At 42.1% G+C, this 17,866-nt stretch overlaps 1 protein-coding gene across 4 annotated transcripts in view; it reads right to left on the minus strand.

Moving 5' to 3' along the window:
- Positions 1-283: 283 nt before the first annotated feature.
- Positions 284-17,866, minus strand: part of plagl2 (pleiomorphic adenoma gene-like 2) — an 85,390-nt gene continuing 67,807 nt past the window's right edge. Inside the window, exons 2-4 of one of the 4 annotated variants that reach the window (XM_034078724.2) lie at positions 9,867-10,025; positions 8,638-9,108; positions 284-6,799 (exon numbers count right to left, since the gene is read on the minus strand). In XM_034078724.2, the coding sequence (XP_033934615.1) occupies positions 5,371-6,799; positions 8,638-8,954 (1,746 nt within the window). In that variant the 5' untranslated portion in view covers positions 8,955-9,108; positions 9,867-10,025 and the 3' untranslated portion in view covers positions 284-5,370. Of the gene's footprint in view, positions 6,800-8,637; positions 9,112-9,866; positions 10,026-17,866 lie in introns of those variants that run through there. The other 3 variants (XM_034078723.2, XM_034078725.2, XM_034078726.1) reach the window with 3 other exon arrangements.

The raw sequence follows: 17,866 nt of genomic DNA on the forward strand, positions 1-17,866 counted from the left end.
TCAAAGTCAAGTATTTTATCAATGTTAGTCAAGCAAGTCTCAAGTCCAAAAATATGCGACTCGAGTCAAGTCATGTGACTCGAGTCCCCCACCTCTGGGGGCACGGCTGTTCTTATGTTCTCTGAGGGGAGGCTCACCTTCCCACACTTTGAAAACCCCTGCTCTATGGTATGGTTGTGTAAAAAGGCTTAGGCCATCTTACAATAATAATGATCTATGTCTATTGATAGTGAATTTAGATTTGAAAAAGAAAGTGTTCAAAAATCAAAAAAGAATGCGAAGAGAGTGTGAAACCGCTGGTTTGTCTTTTAATCATTTCAACATAACACATGACAAGTCAAAGATACACTGTACTGTACAATAAGTAAATGGTTCTGTTGTGTTCATCATCTCTTTGGATCAACCAATATACAAATCTGTCACTTCTACATTGCAGCAACTGATTGCATGTGAGATGTGTAACAAAAAAAGCAAAGACTTCTCATTTTCTTTCTTTCTCCGAAGCACATCATTTATACAATTCTCCCTGTAGTTGATAAACTCCATGCTATAGAAAATAGTGTAAGTGAATGCAAATATTCTATTTTCGTTCACCTTTTTTCACCCTTTTTATTCCAGAGGTGGCTGTTATAGCAAGTGATACAAATAAAATGGGCTATGTCACTAAACGAGATACACAAAGAGGTTGGAATGCAAGACTTACAATAAGCTAGAAATATATAAAACTACACGTGGATGTCGCCTGCATCAGACAGTACCCAGTTCCTTACTAAAAGCAAAAGGGAGATAAAGGGCAAGCATTATTAAATCAAATCAGTTAAACTGATGAACAAATTCCCTTAAAATGTTTGTGTTCTGCACCTAGTAGTAAAGAGGAAAGGTGAGGATAAGTGCATCCCTAGTAGGTGCAGGTCGAGGTAATGGAGCTACAGCCAAGCCAAGGAACAGGAACACATCTCTGAGTCAGGGGAGGGTCATGCATACACACATACACACACATATATATATAAATATATATAAAGTTTTGCTCATTTGGAATCTCCTCTCAGTGTCAGCTAACATTATGGAAGCCAAGATCTGCCAGAAAAAGATCAAGACTACTACTAAAGAAATAATGACGGTAAGTTAAAATATGAGATGCTAAGATAAAAGTCACAATTATGACATAGTTATGATATTATAATGGAGAGAGTAAATTGCATTTCAAATAACTGAGTCAAGTAATAATCTTGTATGTATGCACATTATGTAGTAGTTGTAAGGAAATAGAAGTTAAAATTATAACTCAAAATTACATTAAGGCTTAAAAATAAGTGAAGAAAGGTTTTACTTACTTCAATGTTCCCTTAAATGGTAGAAAGAAAAAGTAATTGTTCGAGGTTATTTAAAAAAGTTTATCAGATAGTAAACATCTTCACTTTCAAAGTCTTAATTATGATGATGGATTATTGTGATCAAGCATAATTCATCATTTTTGATCTCACGTAACTTTGCGTAGTGATTGTTTTTTAACTTTATTTGGCAGAAATGGACTTCCATACGGATCGATTCCTTAAACAGGGCCTGTCTTTGTTTTGTTTGTTTTTACTCGAAGGATCTTTTAATGATTCAATTCACCCAGTCCTTGTTGACTCACTCTTGTGACAGTTCTGCAAGGCGTCCCTAATGAGCTCAGGTGGGACAATGATATCAGTGTTTCACAGCCTGACTATACGTTTTCTACGTTTTTCACTGTTGTCTTAAAATATCTACAAGTATGTTTAGTTCCATTCATTTAAAGGCACACATATGAGTCATTTTGAGCTGGAGTTGTTCCTTTTGGCAGGACAACAGCTCAGTGACCATGGCTGCGGCTTTAAGTGCTAAGTTTGGGGTTATTCATGTCTGGATTTCGTTCAGTTACACTGTCTAAAACTGGCGTGCAGATGGGTTTTTTAAAATGCAACAGCATTTAAAGGCAGGCTGTGGTCAGGCTGTGGCTTTGACATTTGACTGACAACGGTCTGGTTTCCCCCCCCACTCAGAAATGGTGTGGCTGTTCTTTTCACACACTTGGCTGTAGAGTTTGATTAGATATTTATGAGAGAGAAAGCAAAGCTGGTAACCCCAAAACAAAAAGAAAGATAGGAGAGGAGAGGGGCTCTTATTTAAAAGGATATTAGTGAAAGGTCTATCAAAAATACTGTTATTCGTTTGGAGAAGAGAAATACACAAAGGTTGATAAAGTCTACACATCAAACTAATGGCACATACATATACAGGATCAATACAAAATTAAAAACACATGAACATATAAGCTGAATTTTAAAAGAAAAAATACTCTTTTTTTAAAGGTTGAAAGTGCTAGAATTCAGATTAGCTCACAGAAACCCAGGGAGGACAAACGTAATACATGCCAAATGCTTTTCTTTCATTTACATTTTTTAGGATTTATTTCATATTTGTGAAAAAAGTATAAATGCTCAATTTGATTGCTACAAATGTGGCTTAATCTAAGATGTTTTTTCTTAAAAAACACCTTTTTTAAATTGATAACAATTTAAATCTTGCCTTTTTATATACGTAAATGCTACATCATGTAAATTCTCATAAAGGTGACATTAGCTAATTTATTTAGAATCAATAAAAAGTTTTAATCATCTTACAAGTCATGATCAAAATAATGACTTTCCAGGGGGAGACAAATATGAGTAAAATTCCGATTAGTTCAGAACTTGGACTATAAAATGTATAATTTTAGAGATAAGGTTCATGGTCGGTGGGTTCATTTCCTACAGTATAAAAACATCTTGTAGCATTTTTGTAACAAGCAACTGTGCAAAAATGTAGTTTCTTCTCCCCAGGTTTTGGTAAGAAAAAATAAAACAAATAAAAATGAGGTGATGTGTTGTGTTGTTTTTCGAGGTCCTGTTTTAAACAAACAGAAAATAATATATCATATGACAACAAACAAAACAAATATATGACTACGAGCAATAACCCAGGTTGCCAGTCAGTCATGTCCCCCCCCCCCGCACTTTGAATGTCAAAGCCTGGGAATTTCGGTGACTGCGGGACACTTCCGTCACATCCTCTGGATGTATCGCCTTCTCAGCCCCTTTACCTTTGACTCTACAAAGCAGCGAGAGAGGAGGGGAGTACAGGGGGGGTTGGGGGGGATAGGGTTCCGGGGATGATGGACACTTTGTCGGTTCTGTTTGTGCATGTTTTCAGCTCGCTGTCCATCTTGCAAATACAATTGAAATGTTCTAGTGGTCTACAGTTGTCGTCCATCAGCAACCGTAGCTAAAAGCAGCAATGTATTTTATTTTTAATTTGTATGTGCTGTGTTTTCCTGTTTTTCTTTGTTTAACATTTAATGGCGATCGGGGCCTGTGGCGTGACGACTGCTGAAGGCAGAGTGAGCGAAGGGGCCTTTTGTACGCCTACAAAGACACTAAAGGAAGTGTCCCAGATTGAGCTGGTCACTAGAAAAACTGAACCGTTGACTTTAATTGTGTTATGTCAACAGATTTCACAAAACTGTACAAGGTTAGCTGAAAGCAATAATATTAACTTTAAATTAAAAAAAATTGGTTCAACTTAATATTATTGCTTTCATCTAACCTAATACTAATAATGTGTAATCTGTTGACATATTACATTTAATTAAAGTTAACGTTTCAGTTCTTTCAGTTTGCCACAGACAGAACGTTGGGTTAGTTAGGTTAACTTTGGGCTCAGGATTATATAGGCTGAAGATGATTGGTTGGTGAGGATTTAAACTCCCAGAATCCACTGGGATCGCAGAGGGACTCACCACAGCAGTTACATATTCCACAGGCCGACCATGTGAGCATCCCAACAATCTATCCAACTCAAATCCTAGTTGATTATTCAGCCACTAACAGCCTTCTATAGAAGACTAGTTCTGATTCCACTACACTAACTCAAGTACATGTAAAGGTAAAGATTGGATATGACAGAGAAAGCTTAAGGGAAAAAGCTAATACTTCATCCATTTGATAAAAACAAACGCAAGATACAGACAAATGTAAACCTGCCAGACATCAAAAACATCATCACTTAGTTTTAATATGTCTACCTAAAATACACCTTACTGAGATAAAAGAAATAATAATATTCATTTTTGAGATATTTCGTACACTGCAATAACATTCTTTAACACATTTTGACTCATCTGTCACTGAAGTTCTCTTGTTGTTTTGCCATTCACATATGTCAGGGTTCATCATTACCATGACGATGCAGCTTTTTGAAAGACTGCCTAAAGATGTGTTTGTTCCAAAAATATATTTGTAGGTATGTTGGGCAGCCAAGTTATCGATATGCATTATTCTCATTGGAGCTTTTATAGATAACTGTTAGATGGAGACAGGTGAAGGAAGGAGAGTGAGGAGAACGTCTGTGGAAACCTCCGGAAGTCACGAGGAAGGAGATTCCTAATGGTTAAAAAAAAGTGCTTCTCTTGAGGAACAGTAAAAAAGCCAGCATGATATTACATCATTTTCAACACACACTTTTACTCACGATTCTTTCTTTGTTTTTTCTTATAAATGTGTGTGACCGAGTTAATAGGATAATAGTTAATAGTTCATTTTAGTGACCTATTTTCATTTAAACTGACTGGACTCTAGGAGCGCATCAGACGTGACAGGTACAAGTCAATCATAGGGGATCATCTCAAGGTTTAAAGAGCACTTTAGAGGCAGAAGGGGTTTGTGGCTCTGCTCAGGCTGGAGGAGGATTTTAAAGTTTAAGTTCAATCATTGTTTAAATGTCTAAATCTCTCCATTCCTTCACTGGGAGAGAGGGGGGGCTCTCTGCACTGTTCATGACGTTTAGGTTATTAGAGCGGGAGGTTCAAAACTCAAGATGAGACACATTCTACCATTTTCTTACATATGGAAAAGAAAAATAAAGTAAAACAAAATATCCACTTCAAACTATATTTTTTTCTGGGTCACAACAAGACAGATAATCTTCACTAAAAAATTATCTTCAATTTTTTTTTTAATATTATTACCTAAAGTATGCAGTACCACGCCTTTTGGCCTACTGATGATCCTGCCCTCTATACTACTAAATAGGGGATGGGAGGGAGATAAAAAGGGAAGTAAATGGAAATAAAAAGGATGGTTTAATACATGGTTATAACTATAGGATAGGGTAGGGGGGGGGGCCCAAATAAACGCTGCTTCAACTTATTTTCTCTTTCTTCTCCTTTGAGGTTTAACTTCCTTTTAAGGCTCAATCAAAAGCTTTTGTGCACTTTCATTTAAGGCTTCTAAGTGTTCATCCGTGTTTCATTTATTATGATTCTCCAACTTCTTTAAAACAAACCACAGCCCCAGATATATCCACCGCCTCTCACTGGAAGGCCTGGTGGAAGCGAGGCAGTGTGGTGTTGCTAAAGCTGGAGCTGAACACCGGTGGGAGGTGGTGCAGGGGTCCGAGGCCCAGAACCCCACCGGAGCTCTGGTGCTCCTGAGGTTGCGGTTGCAAAGAGGTAAAAGGTGCCGTGGCGACAACTGCAGCGTGGGGCTCGGCAGCGTGCAGAGATGAAGAAGAGGAGGAGGAAGACGAGGGGGTCGCGGATGTGTAGCCCATCACCAGCCCTCCCGTGCTCATGGGGGCGTTGTAGGGAGGCAGGTTAAGGGGCAGGAACCCCAGCAGGTGGGAGAAGTCCATGTTAGCAGCACACAGAGACTCAGCGAGCACTGCAGGGCTCTTGGACAGGAGGTGGTCCCCGCAGAGCTCATCCACCAGGCCCGAGGTGGGCTCCAGGCCATCCTTGGGGGGTGATGCAGCAGAGTGAGGGTCTGCAGAGTGGAGCGGGCCCGGAGAGCCGCTCTGCAGATCCATGAGGAAGCTCTCCATCTCCACTTTCAAGGGCTTGTCCAGCAGGTATGAGGTAGATCCCAGCTGGTATTTGTGGGCTTGCTGGGGACCCGGAGACTGGTGGTGTGTGGGCAGCGGGGGGGAATGGTGGTGGTGGTGGTGGTGGTGGTGATGGTGGTGGTGGTGGGAGTGTGGGTGAAGAGGTCCAGGGGTTTCCATGTGACACCCCATGCCCATAGCTGCAGACAGCGGACTGGGCATCAGGTGACCCCCCCCAGTATTAGACATGGTCTGGAGGTGGTGGGGGTTGAACATGCCCATTGAGAAAGGGGCCCCACCGGTGAACGGTTTGCCCATCATGGGGTCTTTGTTGGGCCCCATGCCGCACATCATGGGGCTGAGCTCCTCCTTCACAGAGCAGGGTGGAGACCCAGAGGCTAAAAGACCCAACATGTCAGGGGGCTCCGTCTTGATCCTCAGCAGCTCCTGAGAGTGGCTCTTCTTCACGTGTCGGGTCAGGTGGTCCTTCCTGCCGAAGCGCTGGGCACAGTACTGGCACAGGAAGTCCTTTCGGCCCGTGTGCACCACCATGTGCCGTCTCACGTCCTTCCGGGTGTAGAAGCGACGGTCACAATGATCACATGGGTGCTTCTTCTCCTTGGTGCCGCCTGAAGACTTCCCGGAGTGGCTTTTGAGGTGCTCCAACAGAATGGGGGTGCTCTCGTAGCTCTGCATGCACACTTTACAGGTGAGATCCCCCGCCGTGGCAGAATGCATGGCCACATGGCGCTTGTACCCTAGCTTGGTGTTGTAGTGCTTCCCACACTCCTCACACTTGAAGGCCTCCTTGTTGGGGTCATGGGTCTGCAGGTGGTTCTTCAGGTGGTCTTTGCGGTGGAACATTTTTTCACAGAACGAACACTGATGGGTCTTCTGTGGAGAGTGTGTGGCCATATGCCTGTGAAGGAACACAAGAGGAAAGACATAGTAAATGGTTGGGGTGTTTTAGGAGAAGTTACACATTACTTGTCCTTTTGCCACATGCGTTGTGCAGTCACAAGCAGTGTGCTAGAGTGGGGCAGGAGTTCCTCCCTCGGGTCCACTGATACAGGCATAGTGGTTTGCATCCAGGACCCAAAGTGGGTTTTAAAAACCACATCCTGTGATTCACAGGACTCCAAACATCCTATATGTTAATGACTTTGAGACTTTCACGTTTGGAACCCTGTCCCAGGTCTGAGAACACTCCACCCCAAAGTCCAGTTTGCTTTATTAGTGTGAACACTGCGTCGTCGTCCCCTGGGGTTGATTTGGCTGTGCTCTTGAGTTCAATGCATGTGTACTCGGGTATGGTTAATATCAGGTCGTTATTTACCCTCCTTTTAGCTCTGACTTTGGTCTCAGCCTACGGGAGGCAGTATCTGTGTTTAGCAGCCATTGGTCCTGTCTGTGTGTTTGGAGCAGGGTAAGTAGTGGACTGAAACAGTAAAGTCGTGGCCTGCGAAACCGAAACAACAAGCTGAAAGACACCAAAACCCAGAAATCAGTGGGATTGTTTCTGTAAACTACGCTTTTACAGACAATCAGTAAGTGTATCTATATTAACCTAAAGGCAATGGTAGATAAGATAAACCTCAGATTCAGTTCATGTTTCCTGAAAATCAAGTCCCTCTTTTTCCAGGTTCATACGGATTAAATATGAGCAGTGTTGCAAGTAACTAAGTACATTTACTCAAATACTGTACTTAAAGGTAGGGTCGGTAAGAATGGAGAAACCAGCTCGAGTGCGCTAGAATTTGAAAAAATCTGCCCCTTCCTTCAGACTTCCTCACAGAGCCCCTCCCCCAACACACACGCACCCGCACATGACCAATGAGGACACGAGGTAAGTTTGTGCACAGATGGAGGCTGACAGGCAGGCAGGCCATCCAGTTACTTTAGCCGGGCCGGCTCAAATGATTGGTCGTGCTTTGTACAGTCCTACGGCTTCCACAGGTGACATTTTTTATGTATTTATTGTCAAAGCACTTCAGATATTCATTGCTAACGGGATGTTAAGAGCATTCCATGGAATATAACAACAAGTGTATCTGAAGTGAACTACCTACCCCACCTTTAAGTACAATTCTGAGATACTTGTACTTTACTTGAGTATTTCCATGTTATGGTACTTTGTACTTCTACTCCACTACAGTTCAGACGTACATGGTGTACTCCACTACATGTATTTAATACCTTTAGTTACTCTACAGATGTGGATGAATGATGTGAAATCCAACCAAGTGTTGAATCAGACTTTAGCTCCACCTGGAGTGAATCCACCAGCTACCCTGCAGTCTACAAAGTACTTCAGACTAGCTGCACCTTCACCAGCTCTGAGAACACTTTCATGATCAATCATTATAAAACATATCATATATATTATTCTGAAATGGACCAATCTGCACAACGACTACTTTTACTGTCTTTCACTATATTTTGATGAGAATACTTTTCTACTTTTACTTGAGGAACATTTTGAATGCAGGACTTTTACTTGGAACAGAGTATTCCTGTACTCCGGTACTTCTACTTTTACTCAAGTACAAGATCTGATTACTTTTACTAAAAGTACAAGATATGAGTACTTTTACTAAAAGTACAAGATATCAGTACTTTTCCCACCTCTGAATTTGAGTAAAAGATAATAGCCTTTTTAAGCTTCTCATTGGGGATTCTGAGAAAGTTATATAGCCATTTAATTCTGCATTTAAAGGATGTGAGTGGTACTGAGCGGTATGGGGGGGCGGTCAGTACCTGAAGAGTTTGTATTTGGAGCTGAAGGCCTTGGGGCAGTGTGGCTGTGAGCAGTGGAAGGGTTTCTCTCCCGTGTGACTCAGGGCGTGGAGCCGGAGCTTCTCCTGTGAGGCCAACAGGGCCCCGCACACCAGACACTCACTCGCTCTCCCTCCCTCTCCTCCTTCCCTCTCTCTCTCTCTCACCCTCTCTCTCTCTCTCTCTCTCTCTATCCGTGGCAGCGGGGCGCTCCCAAACAGCTTGGCGGTCCGTCGTCCCTCTTCCTCCGGCGTCAGTGCGGTAAAACGGTGTGAGGCATCAGCGGCAGCAGCTGCCATGGCAGCCCTAGAGTGCCGCAGCCATGAAAACCCACTGGTGGCTCCCCCAGGCTCAACGTAGGAGTGGGGGGGTTTGTCAGAAAAAAAAAGAAGATGCTCAACAGCTCACAGGAAGAGCCAATAATCCAGCGGGGACATCGAGGTAAGCCAAAATCTGCTGTGTGATAGAAAGAACATGCTTTAAAGCCGTTTCCAAGCTTGTGGCAAAATGTATCTGAAGTTAATTCCTTTATTGTCATTGTACAAGTACAAAGCAATCCTGTCAGTGCACATCTACATATCAACAAGCAATAACATAAATATATATATATGTATCTATACACTCAAAGAAATGTATAAATGCAGTTCAAATAACTGCACTGAAAAACTGAAACGTTGAATTGAATTAAGTGTATGCCAATTTCACATAACTGTATCAGGTTAGTGGAAAGCAACTATATTAAGTTGAACACAATATTTTTTATTTCAAACTTAATATTATTGCTTTCAACTAACCTAATACAGTTATATGGAATCTGTTGACATAACACATGTAACTAAAGTCAACGTTTCAGTTTCAGCGTAAGTTTAAACCAGACATTTGCATGTCTGAGTTTATCACTTAATAAATAAATAGATACATAAATTCAGGAATAATTGTGTTTTGATAATGGCAAATGTAGCATTTGCCATTATTTTGTAACCAAATGCGGTAAAAAAACAGTTTTTGAGTCTTTTTGTTCGACTTCTGATGGACTTATAACGTCTACCAGAGGGCAGGAGAGCGATCAGATGGTGTCCAGGGTGCGAGGACTCTTTTATTATTTGTCCTGCTGTGCTGAGGCAGAGTGACTGAATAGGTCTTCCTCAGAGGGCAGTGAGTAATGAAGACCCTTGGTGAGAATGAAACATATTCTGCTGCTAACTTTTTACCTGTTGAAATACTTATTGTCCTTCTTTGTCTCCGCACTTTCCTCCTCTCTCTGCTTCACTCGCTCCTCTTCTTCACTCTCTCTTGCCTCTTCTCCTCACCCAGTCCCAACAGCTATGGTTGGCGGTGAGTGGGAAACACTGCTCTGCATTTTTACTGTCCTGCAGGAGAGAGTAAGCATGACAAAAACAAAGGTCAGTCCACAAAAAGTAGCTCAGAAGTTATTTTATTTTAAAGCATTGGCCGATTTTTGGGTAAATCTGTTGATGTAAACAACAACTCAAAATGTCAGAATATCATAACAAAAAATGAATCCTCTCCAACTTAAATATGTCGCCTCAAATTTCATCTGAAAAGTCAGTTTGCTCTGAGCTCACTAGGGGGCGCTGAATTACAAGTCTGACTGTCTTAAGACCAATAATACTGCACAGTGAGCTTGTGCTTATGTGTGTACATGTATGTACTTCTATGAAACTCGATAAGACTCTTGGAATCTCCTGAGAAACACACAAAAACATGGCCAGGCTAGAAAGGTTAAGCGGGGGGGGGAGGGGTGTTTATGCCACAACACTTCCTAGACCCACTAAACCAGCAGTACCTGTTTCAAACTTGGAGGTGAAACATTTGACAGCAGAACTGTCCCCCCACCCCGACCTGCAGTTATTTGATTAAAATCAACCACAAACGATATGAACTGGTGTTCCCGCTGAAGCCCATCTCCACATTCCCTTATTTACCCTCAGTGACCTCTGTGACCCCCCTGCTAACACACAGCTCAGTCCAAGGTTGAGCTGACACAACGCTGATCACAATGTTCGCTGGCTCCGAGCGCCAGACACGTGCACAAAGTACCGTAAACACATGTGGGCATATGTGACAGAATGCACATACATGCACAGCTCCCAATGTAACGGATCCTCTCTGTGTGAGAGGTCACTAAGTTAAGCAAATATGTTGGAATCTGCTCTGAGTGCTTTTGCAGATGCTAAAATGTACATGTTTACATAGAAATGCACAAACAGTTATCCACAGGTTGTGGCTACAACATGTGAGAGGTGTGTGTGTGTTCATGTAATTCCTTCTACACAAGATACACATGTGTGCCTGTATGCTCACGCATGTCCAAGTGTGCACACATGTGTGTTTGTTCTCATAATGTACATGTGTTTACAGCGGTTAAGAGGACCTGACAGCTGTAGCGTTTTGTGGTGATCATCACCCAGCGGGGGTGTGACACCCGCCCCATTGACCACCCTCAGGGAGCCCGGCTCTATTGTACAGCCTACCCACATCGCACATTCCTGCCCTGAACCATGCCGTGTTTCCCTGCCTCTCTCCTCCGCACACAACAGCACATCATGTACACATCCCCCCCCCCAACCAAAAGCCGGCATGCTCAAACGCATTCACAAAGGCGCACACACAGACAGGCAGATACAATGAAGAGAATCCACACCATCAAGTGATAGAAATAAAACAAATAGAGCCTGAACACAAAAGACACCCCATGACAGAATATGTGCTAACTTCACACATCAGGCCTGAACAAGCCCAAATGACTGACTTAGGCCCCGGCCACACGAGGACGATAACGGGCGTTTCCGTTACCGTTTTGTGTCATAGACCATTCGGCCACACTAGGACGACAGAATACGGCACTAAACGACTACGGTAACGATAACGGGTCCCAAGGTGGATAGAACGGCATACGCAACGCTCTGGGGGGTCCAACGGCTACGTGTGTACGCCCTGGCCTATACTATCATTTTCTGATAATGATGAGGCAATAGCCCCGCCTCTCCTTACCTTACACGTTGACTGGCGAAAAACTCTACCTGGTTCCCTCGGCACCCACCGCGGACATAACAACCATGCTTCTTCGCTGCTTTTGTGGAGGATGTTACAGCGCCATCTACAGGCTCGGCATATGTACTGCAGCTTCTCCAGCGGTTGGAGCTAAACGGAGCGGTCTCGTGTGGACAGAAACTTTCCGGGTTGCGTTCAGATAATCCAAAAATCAGCTCCTAAATTCTAACCCTATCTCCTATTCCTTGACCTCTGAGTGAAAGGTCACGGGGTTAAGGGATAGTGGACAGGAGAATTCAAAAGGACTTGGGAGAAGAGACTGCGGTACTTTAGAGAATCCGACTGCACTTTCACTATCCGACGTGTTTATGATGCGCCAGCGGACGTCATTGTGTGCGTCTGCTGCTGTGGGGAAACCATGGAAACCACAGTTTTCTATACAGCGGACTACAACATGGATGTTTAATAAGAACGAGGGACTTCTGTGAACTCATCTAGAGACTCTGCACCGTGCTCTGATGCTGCTGCTTTGCTTTATGAACGTGGACAACAGAGAAACATATTCTTCAGGACCAAAGTTGGAATTGAAATAAAAAAGGAAAGTGAAACTTCTGCTCGTCCCCCTCTCCCTCCGGTCCACATTAATACCAATGATCCCAATACGTATGATTGTATGAACTAAAGATCTTAAAATGAATACAAATGTATTTATTATAAACGTTAGTCCTTAACATCTATCACTGTGTATATCACCATTCAAACATCTTTTAGAAGTTGAACAAACCCCACACAGCTCAGTGAAGACTGAGATGTTGACTTTATTTGATCATTTCAGTAAAAACTAACGTTCATATTTCTCTCTTTGATTATAATACTGATGAACGTTCAAAACAAAGCACTTTGGCAACTTACCACCTACGTTTTAAAATGCTTAATAAGCACCGTAACTTTCATGATATCATTTCTCCGTCATAATCGGTTGTTTCCGTGAACGGCCGACTGTTGTGTGACAGTAAATGCTGCGGCTGCAATGCATTGTGGGGCAGCATTTTCTCCTCTCCTTTCGGTAAGGGAGGTCCAGTGGTTCCTAAGCTAGAGGAGGTTATAAAGGAAGTTTGAAACCTCCTTTCCTTTCATTTGGAGAATTGGAACGGCACTTATCATGGCTGCCACTGAGGGACTTCCGGGTCATTTCACTTGGTTAGGAAGGTTCCTAAGCTAAATGGACTATTGGAACGCAACCCCGGTGTCTATTGCGTGTGGACGGAAGCCTTTTTTGCGATTGCGCTTGCGTTTGCGTTTTACCGTTATCGTCCTCGTGTGGCCGGGGCCTAAGTATGATACTTGCATTATGTGATATTAAAACAAAAATATTTGTGTTTATATCTCACTGTTTGTTACCACAATGCTAATACCGTCCCAAAGAAAGGTAACTCTGCTGGAGGTGGTATTGAGGAAGTGAAATACATTTCATTTCATGTGTAATGTTGTTTGAGAGTAATGTGGATTTCAGAATTGCTCCATGCAAGTAAATATATTACTGCAATAACAAAAACGCATTAAATGCCTAATGCCAAACTGGACTAGAACTCTAGTAAGCTGAACATAGTTACTTCTTCTTCTCCCTTGCTCTTACTGTAATGAAAAATATATACATTTTGTAGCATCTTGGTAATGAATTAGCAGTGGCTAATTCCAATCATGATGTAAAAGAATACAGCTAAAGTAATGCTGGAAAACGTAATGTTAGCCTAGCTCTGCAGACTAGTAGCTCTCAGCTCTGACTCCACTGGAACTCACTATCTGGTGTGGCTAAGTTACTTACTGTATTAAAGTGTACATTAACAACCTCCGTATGGACTGCTTTCAGTTAGATTTTTTTGTTTGTCAGTAGGGCCTGATTTTTAACTTGGTAGAAGCATTTGCCAAGGAAAAAAACATTAAAAGTTCTGGATCCAAATCCTGTACATGTTATGGTATTTTATTGTTTTTATAGTATTTCTACTGTCCATTTGTTGTATTTAATCTCGTTTTATTTGTATCTATTTTATTTATATTTCACGTTCTACCATGTTTTTTTATAATTTTGTTGTAATGTTAGTGATCTTTTACACTGTCATCTATGTCTGTTATTTGTAAAGCCCACTGAAACAAACGTGTTTTGTGATATGTGGCTATATAAATAAAATTTGATTGGATAATCAGTAGGCAAGCACTCAGTTACAATGAATGGATACATGTGGCAGTACAGTTTGGTTTTTTCCTCAGTCCACCATGTGCTTTTCTATCAGCTGATTCATCAACAACCTTTCTTTTATTTCTACAACTCAACACAGACTCAGTGACAAAGGAGCATCCACCATCTTTAGGAGCTGTTGGCATGTCTCTCTGCAGGACCCACACTGATGCATGTTCCTCATTATCAATCTGTCAACTAACGAAAATCCGGCCAAGTTTCTCTCATGTGGTCGCACTTAGCATAATATAATTCAGTTCACAATGTTATGTCACACTGTTCTGTTTGTACAGTAAATCACCATGCAGCTAAAATCATCTGAGATACAGTACCAGCCGCAGATACACTGTTCATACACACAACACCTATACCCAACAAACACTGGGCATTGAAGTGGTAATACAAACAAATGTACATGCAATTCAACATGTATTTACTTTTCTTTGTTGAGGGATTTTCTTGCATTCTGATTTAAGGATTCTGGGCCTATTTTACCTACCTATTAAAGATAAATACAGGGTAGATCAGAGTTAGAAACATACTACTGAAAACATGTTCCTGCTTTATTGAAATGACCCAAAACAAAAATATGTTCTTGGCGACCAAAACTTAGCAATTAAATCACACGGTAAAGCGTTAAAGTTCCAAGACGAACTCAAGGATAAAAGTGACCTGTCAATCTCAAGTTAGTCCTGCCCTAAAGCACACCTTGAATTTTCGTCCTTTTAGTCAAGCTTAGTAAAAGAAATACTAAACTTACATCATGATCTTTTAAAGAAGACTGGGAACTTGTAGTTGAGACCTTTAGCTCATTTGCTAAATGTTTACTGAGGTAATGAATCCAGTGAGAAGTAGGGTGGTTTTCTCATAGACTTCTACACATATGACTTCAATTTGCAACCAGTGGAGTTGCCACCTACTGGCTTTTAATGAGAGTGCAGGTTTAAGGCACCCCGCATTGGCTTTACTTTTTAGATCAGTACATTGATGCCTGCTAAGTTCAAGTATTGCTACTAATTCTACAGTATTATAATGGTGTTTACAAAAGAAGATAAGATTTTCCACTCTTCTTTTCATCTGATTTGCACAAGTTCTGCTAGAAATAATTTAATCAAGTTAAAGGGGACATATTATGCTATATTTTAACAATATATTGTAGGGCCATACATACACTGAACAAAATTATAAACGCAACACTTTTGTTTTTGCTCCCATTTTTCATGAGATGAATTCAAAGATCTAAAACATTTTCTATCAACACAAAATAACCATTTCTCTCAAATATTGTTCACAAATCTGAAAAAATCTGTGATAGTGAGCATTTCTCCTTTGCCGAGATAATCCATCCCACCTCACAGGTGTGGCATATCAAGCTGCTGATTAGACAGCATGATTATTGCACAGGTGTGCCTTAGGCTGGCCACAATAAAAGGCCACTCTGAAACGTGCATTTTTGCTTTATTGGGGGGGTCTGGGGGGGTCCGAAAACCAGTCAGTATCTGGTATGAGGGGTAGGATTAGGGTTAGGGGTAGGGTTAGGGTTAGGGTAATGTTGTGAATCGTGTGGCCTGTGTTCGTCGTCCATACCATAACCCCACCACCACCATGGGCCACTCAATTCACAACATTACCCTAACCCTAACCCTACCCCTTACACCAGATACTGACTGGTTTTCGGACCCCCCCAGACCCCCCCAATAAAGCAAAAATGCACGTTTCAGAGTGGCCTTTTATTGTGGCAAGCCTAATGCACACCTGTGCAATAATCATGCTGTCTAATCCGCATCTTGATATGCCACACCTGTGAGGTGGGGTGGATTATTTCGGCAAAGGAGAAGTGCTCACTATCACAGATTTTTTCAGATTTGTGAACAATATTTGAGAGAAATGGTTATTTTGTGTATATAGAAAATGTTTTAGATCTTTGAGTTCATCTCATGAAAAATGGGAGCAAAAACAAAAGTGTTGCGTTTATATTTTTGTTCAGTGTATATAAAGTATATAAATATAGTTTTTTTTCAAAATACCAAAAAGATCCTGCATTTTAGCCATGCCTCATTTCGCTCTATTTGCTCTTTCCAGCGCTGTTTTTGCAGGGGGGGGGGCTGATTCTGTGAGCTGCAACTGACCACGCCCCCCTGCAGGAGAGGGGAGCATGCGCTGAGATCAGCTGAGGGGAAGAAAAAGAGATCTCCGTCCTCTGTGTTTTATTCTTATAGAAGTAAGAAGAGAAGTAACGGGGCAGAAACCCTCCTTTTTACGCAGCGGTCCAGACATAGACATCAAAAACGGTGACACATGCTCAGTTGCCAGTTACTTTGGCATTAGGGCAGGGATATCTAGATACTTCCCAAGGTTTGACATAATGAATTGTGCTACTTTTAAAGCAAGCAACGATGTTTTCAAATCTGTAATCAAAAAGCTCCTCAAAAACACTATCGAAGCAGTTCCTGCCGTTGCTACGTTAGTTCAAACAGTAACAACGGACTATTTTTCTTAGCGGATGCATGTCAATTTAAATCAAGACATACAACTATTTTTTAAATCAACAAAATCATTTTCTAAATCCATAAAAGCATTTCAATTAATATTGGGAGTCATGTCGTTACTTTGTTGAGAATGTGGCCATGTAATAAGCGGGATAATGTGCACATTGCATAATGTGCCTTCATGCCGATCTAGATCCCTCCGCTTCGCGTCGGGCTCCTGATCAGCTGTCGGTGTTCTTTTCCCATTGACCGCGTCTCTGCACATTATCCCTTACATATGATTATATAGAGTCATTATTCATTTGTTTTAAAGCAGGAGGCGCAAACGCTTGCCTCGGGGAGGGAGAAAAAGAGCAACAGCGGAGAATAAACAGAAGGGCAGCCATGGTAACCATGCAAGGGAAGTCTTCTTCGCTGCTTTTGTGGCAGACTACAGCGCCACTTACAGGCCTGGCATATGTACTACAGCGTCTCTAGCGCTTTCGAGCGGCAATGGCCGGCCGTGGCCCAACGTCTCATTGCCCTGATAGGTGGAGAATTGATCACTAAGCGGAGCACCCCTTTTGTGACGTAGAAAATAATTCAAATCTGGATCAGTCTGTATCAGATCCATTACAACCCCTTTTTTAGAGATGTGGGTATAGAGGAAAAGAGAGAGGGTTGTATTTTCTGACACTTGGTGAGTTCCCTGACACACCGGGGACACATATTCATGTATAAAAGACGTACAAGAGTGCATTTTGCATGATAGGTCCCCTATATCATCAACACCTACTCACCTATAAACTAGTTATATGATGTCAGTGGGATATTTGATGTCAGTGGAGGCCGAAAGGATCAGCTGATGAGTGAATTTACAAAAAGGAATCTGCAACTATTTTGATGGTTGAACTGATGAATCTGGGGAATCAGTTTATTACAAAACTACAAACACGCTACACAGGTCGTAGGTTAGAGGTCAGAGCACATGAGCTTCAGAACCAGGGTTGGTTTGCTTTTTATGCCAGCACAAACAGCACACTTCCATCCACTGATCACAGTGCAGTGTTCCTGCACTCATCAGAGTAAGAACTCGCTGCAGGATGGAGCTTTATTCCAAAATGGCAGATGCTGTACGACAAACACACGTGGAACCTCTTCTCCTAATCAGATAAGGTTGAAGGCAGATTTGAACCGCCACTTTCCAACCGCCCGGGTGTCTTTAGTTTCTGTCCTGGATGAAAGAGCTTCCACATTCCTTTCCTGAGAGGTCAGAGGTCAGCCTCTGCACTGCCTGCCCGCATGCTGAGTGACTGCTGTTAACCCCTTCACTTCCTGCCAAACCATGCTCAATAACATGTGAGGAAGGGGTTTCAGGGTTTGTTTCTTTGTGGTGGTGGTGAGGGCACAGTGCGGGCCGTGCTGAACCGAACCAGGCAAGAGCGGCTGTGCAGAACCCTGACCCACAAAACAGGACTAAACTATACAGTAC

This window comes from Pseudochaenichthys georgianus, unplaced genomic scaffold, assembly GCF_902827115.2.
Source record: "Pseudochaenichthys georgianus unplaced genomic scaffold, fPseGeo1.2 scaffold_471_arrow_ctg1, whole genome shotgun sequence".
Classification (NCBI taxonomy): Eukaryota; Metazoa; Chordata; class Actinopteri; order Perciformes; family Channichthyidae; genus Pseudochaenichthys; species Pseudochaenichthys georgianus.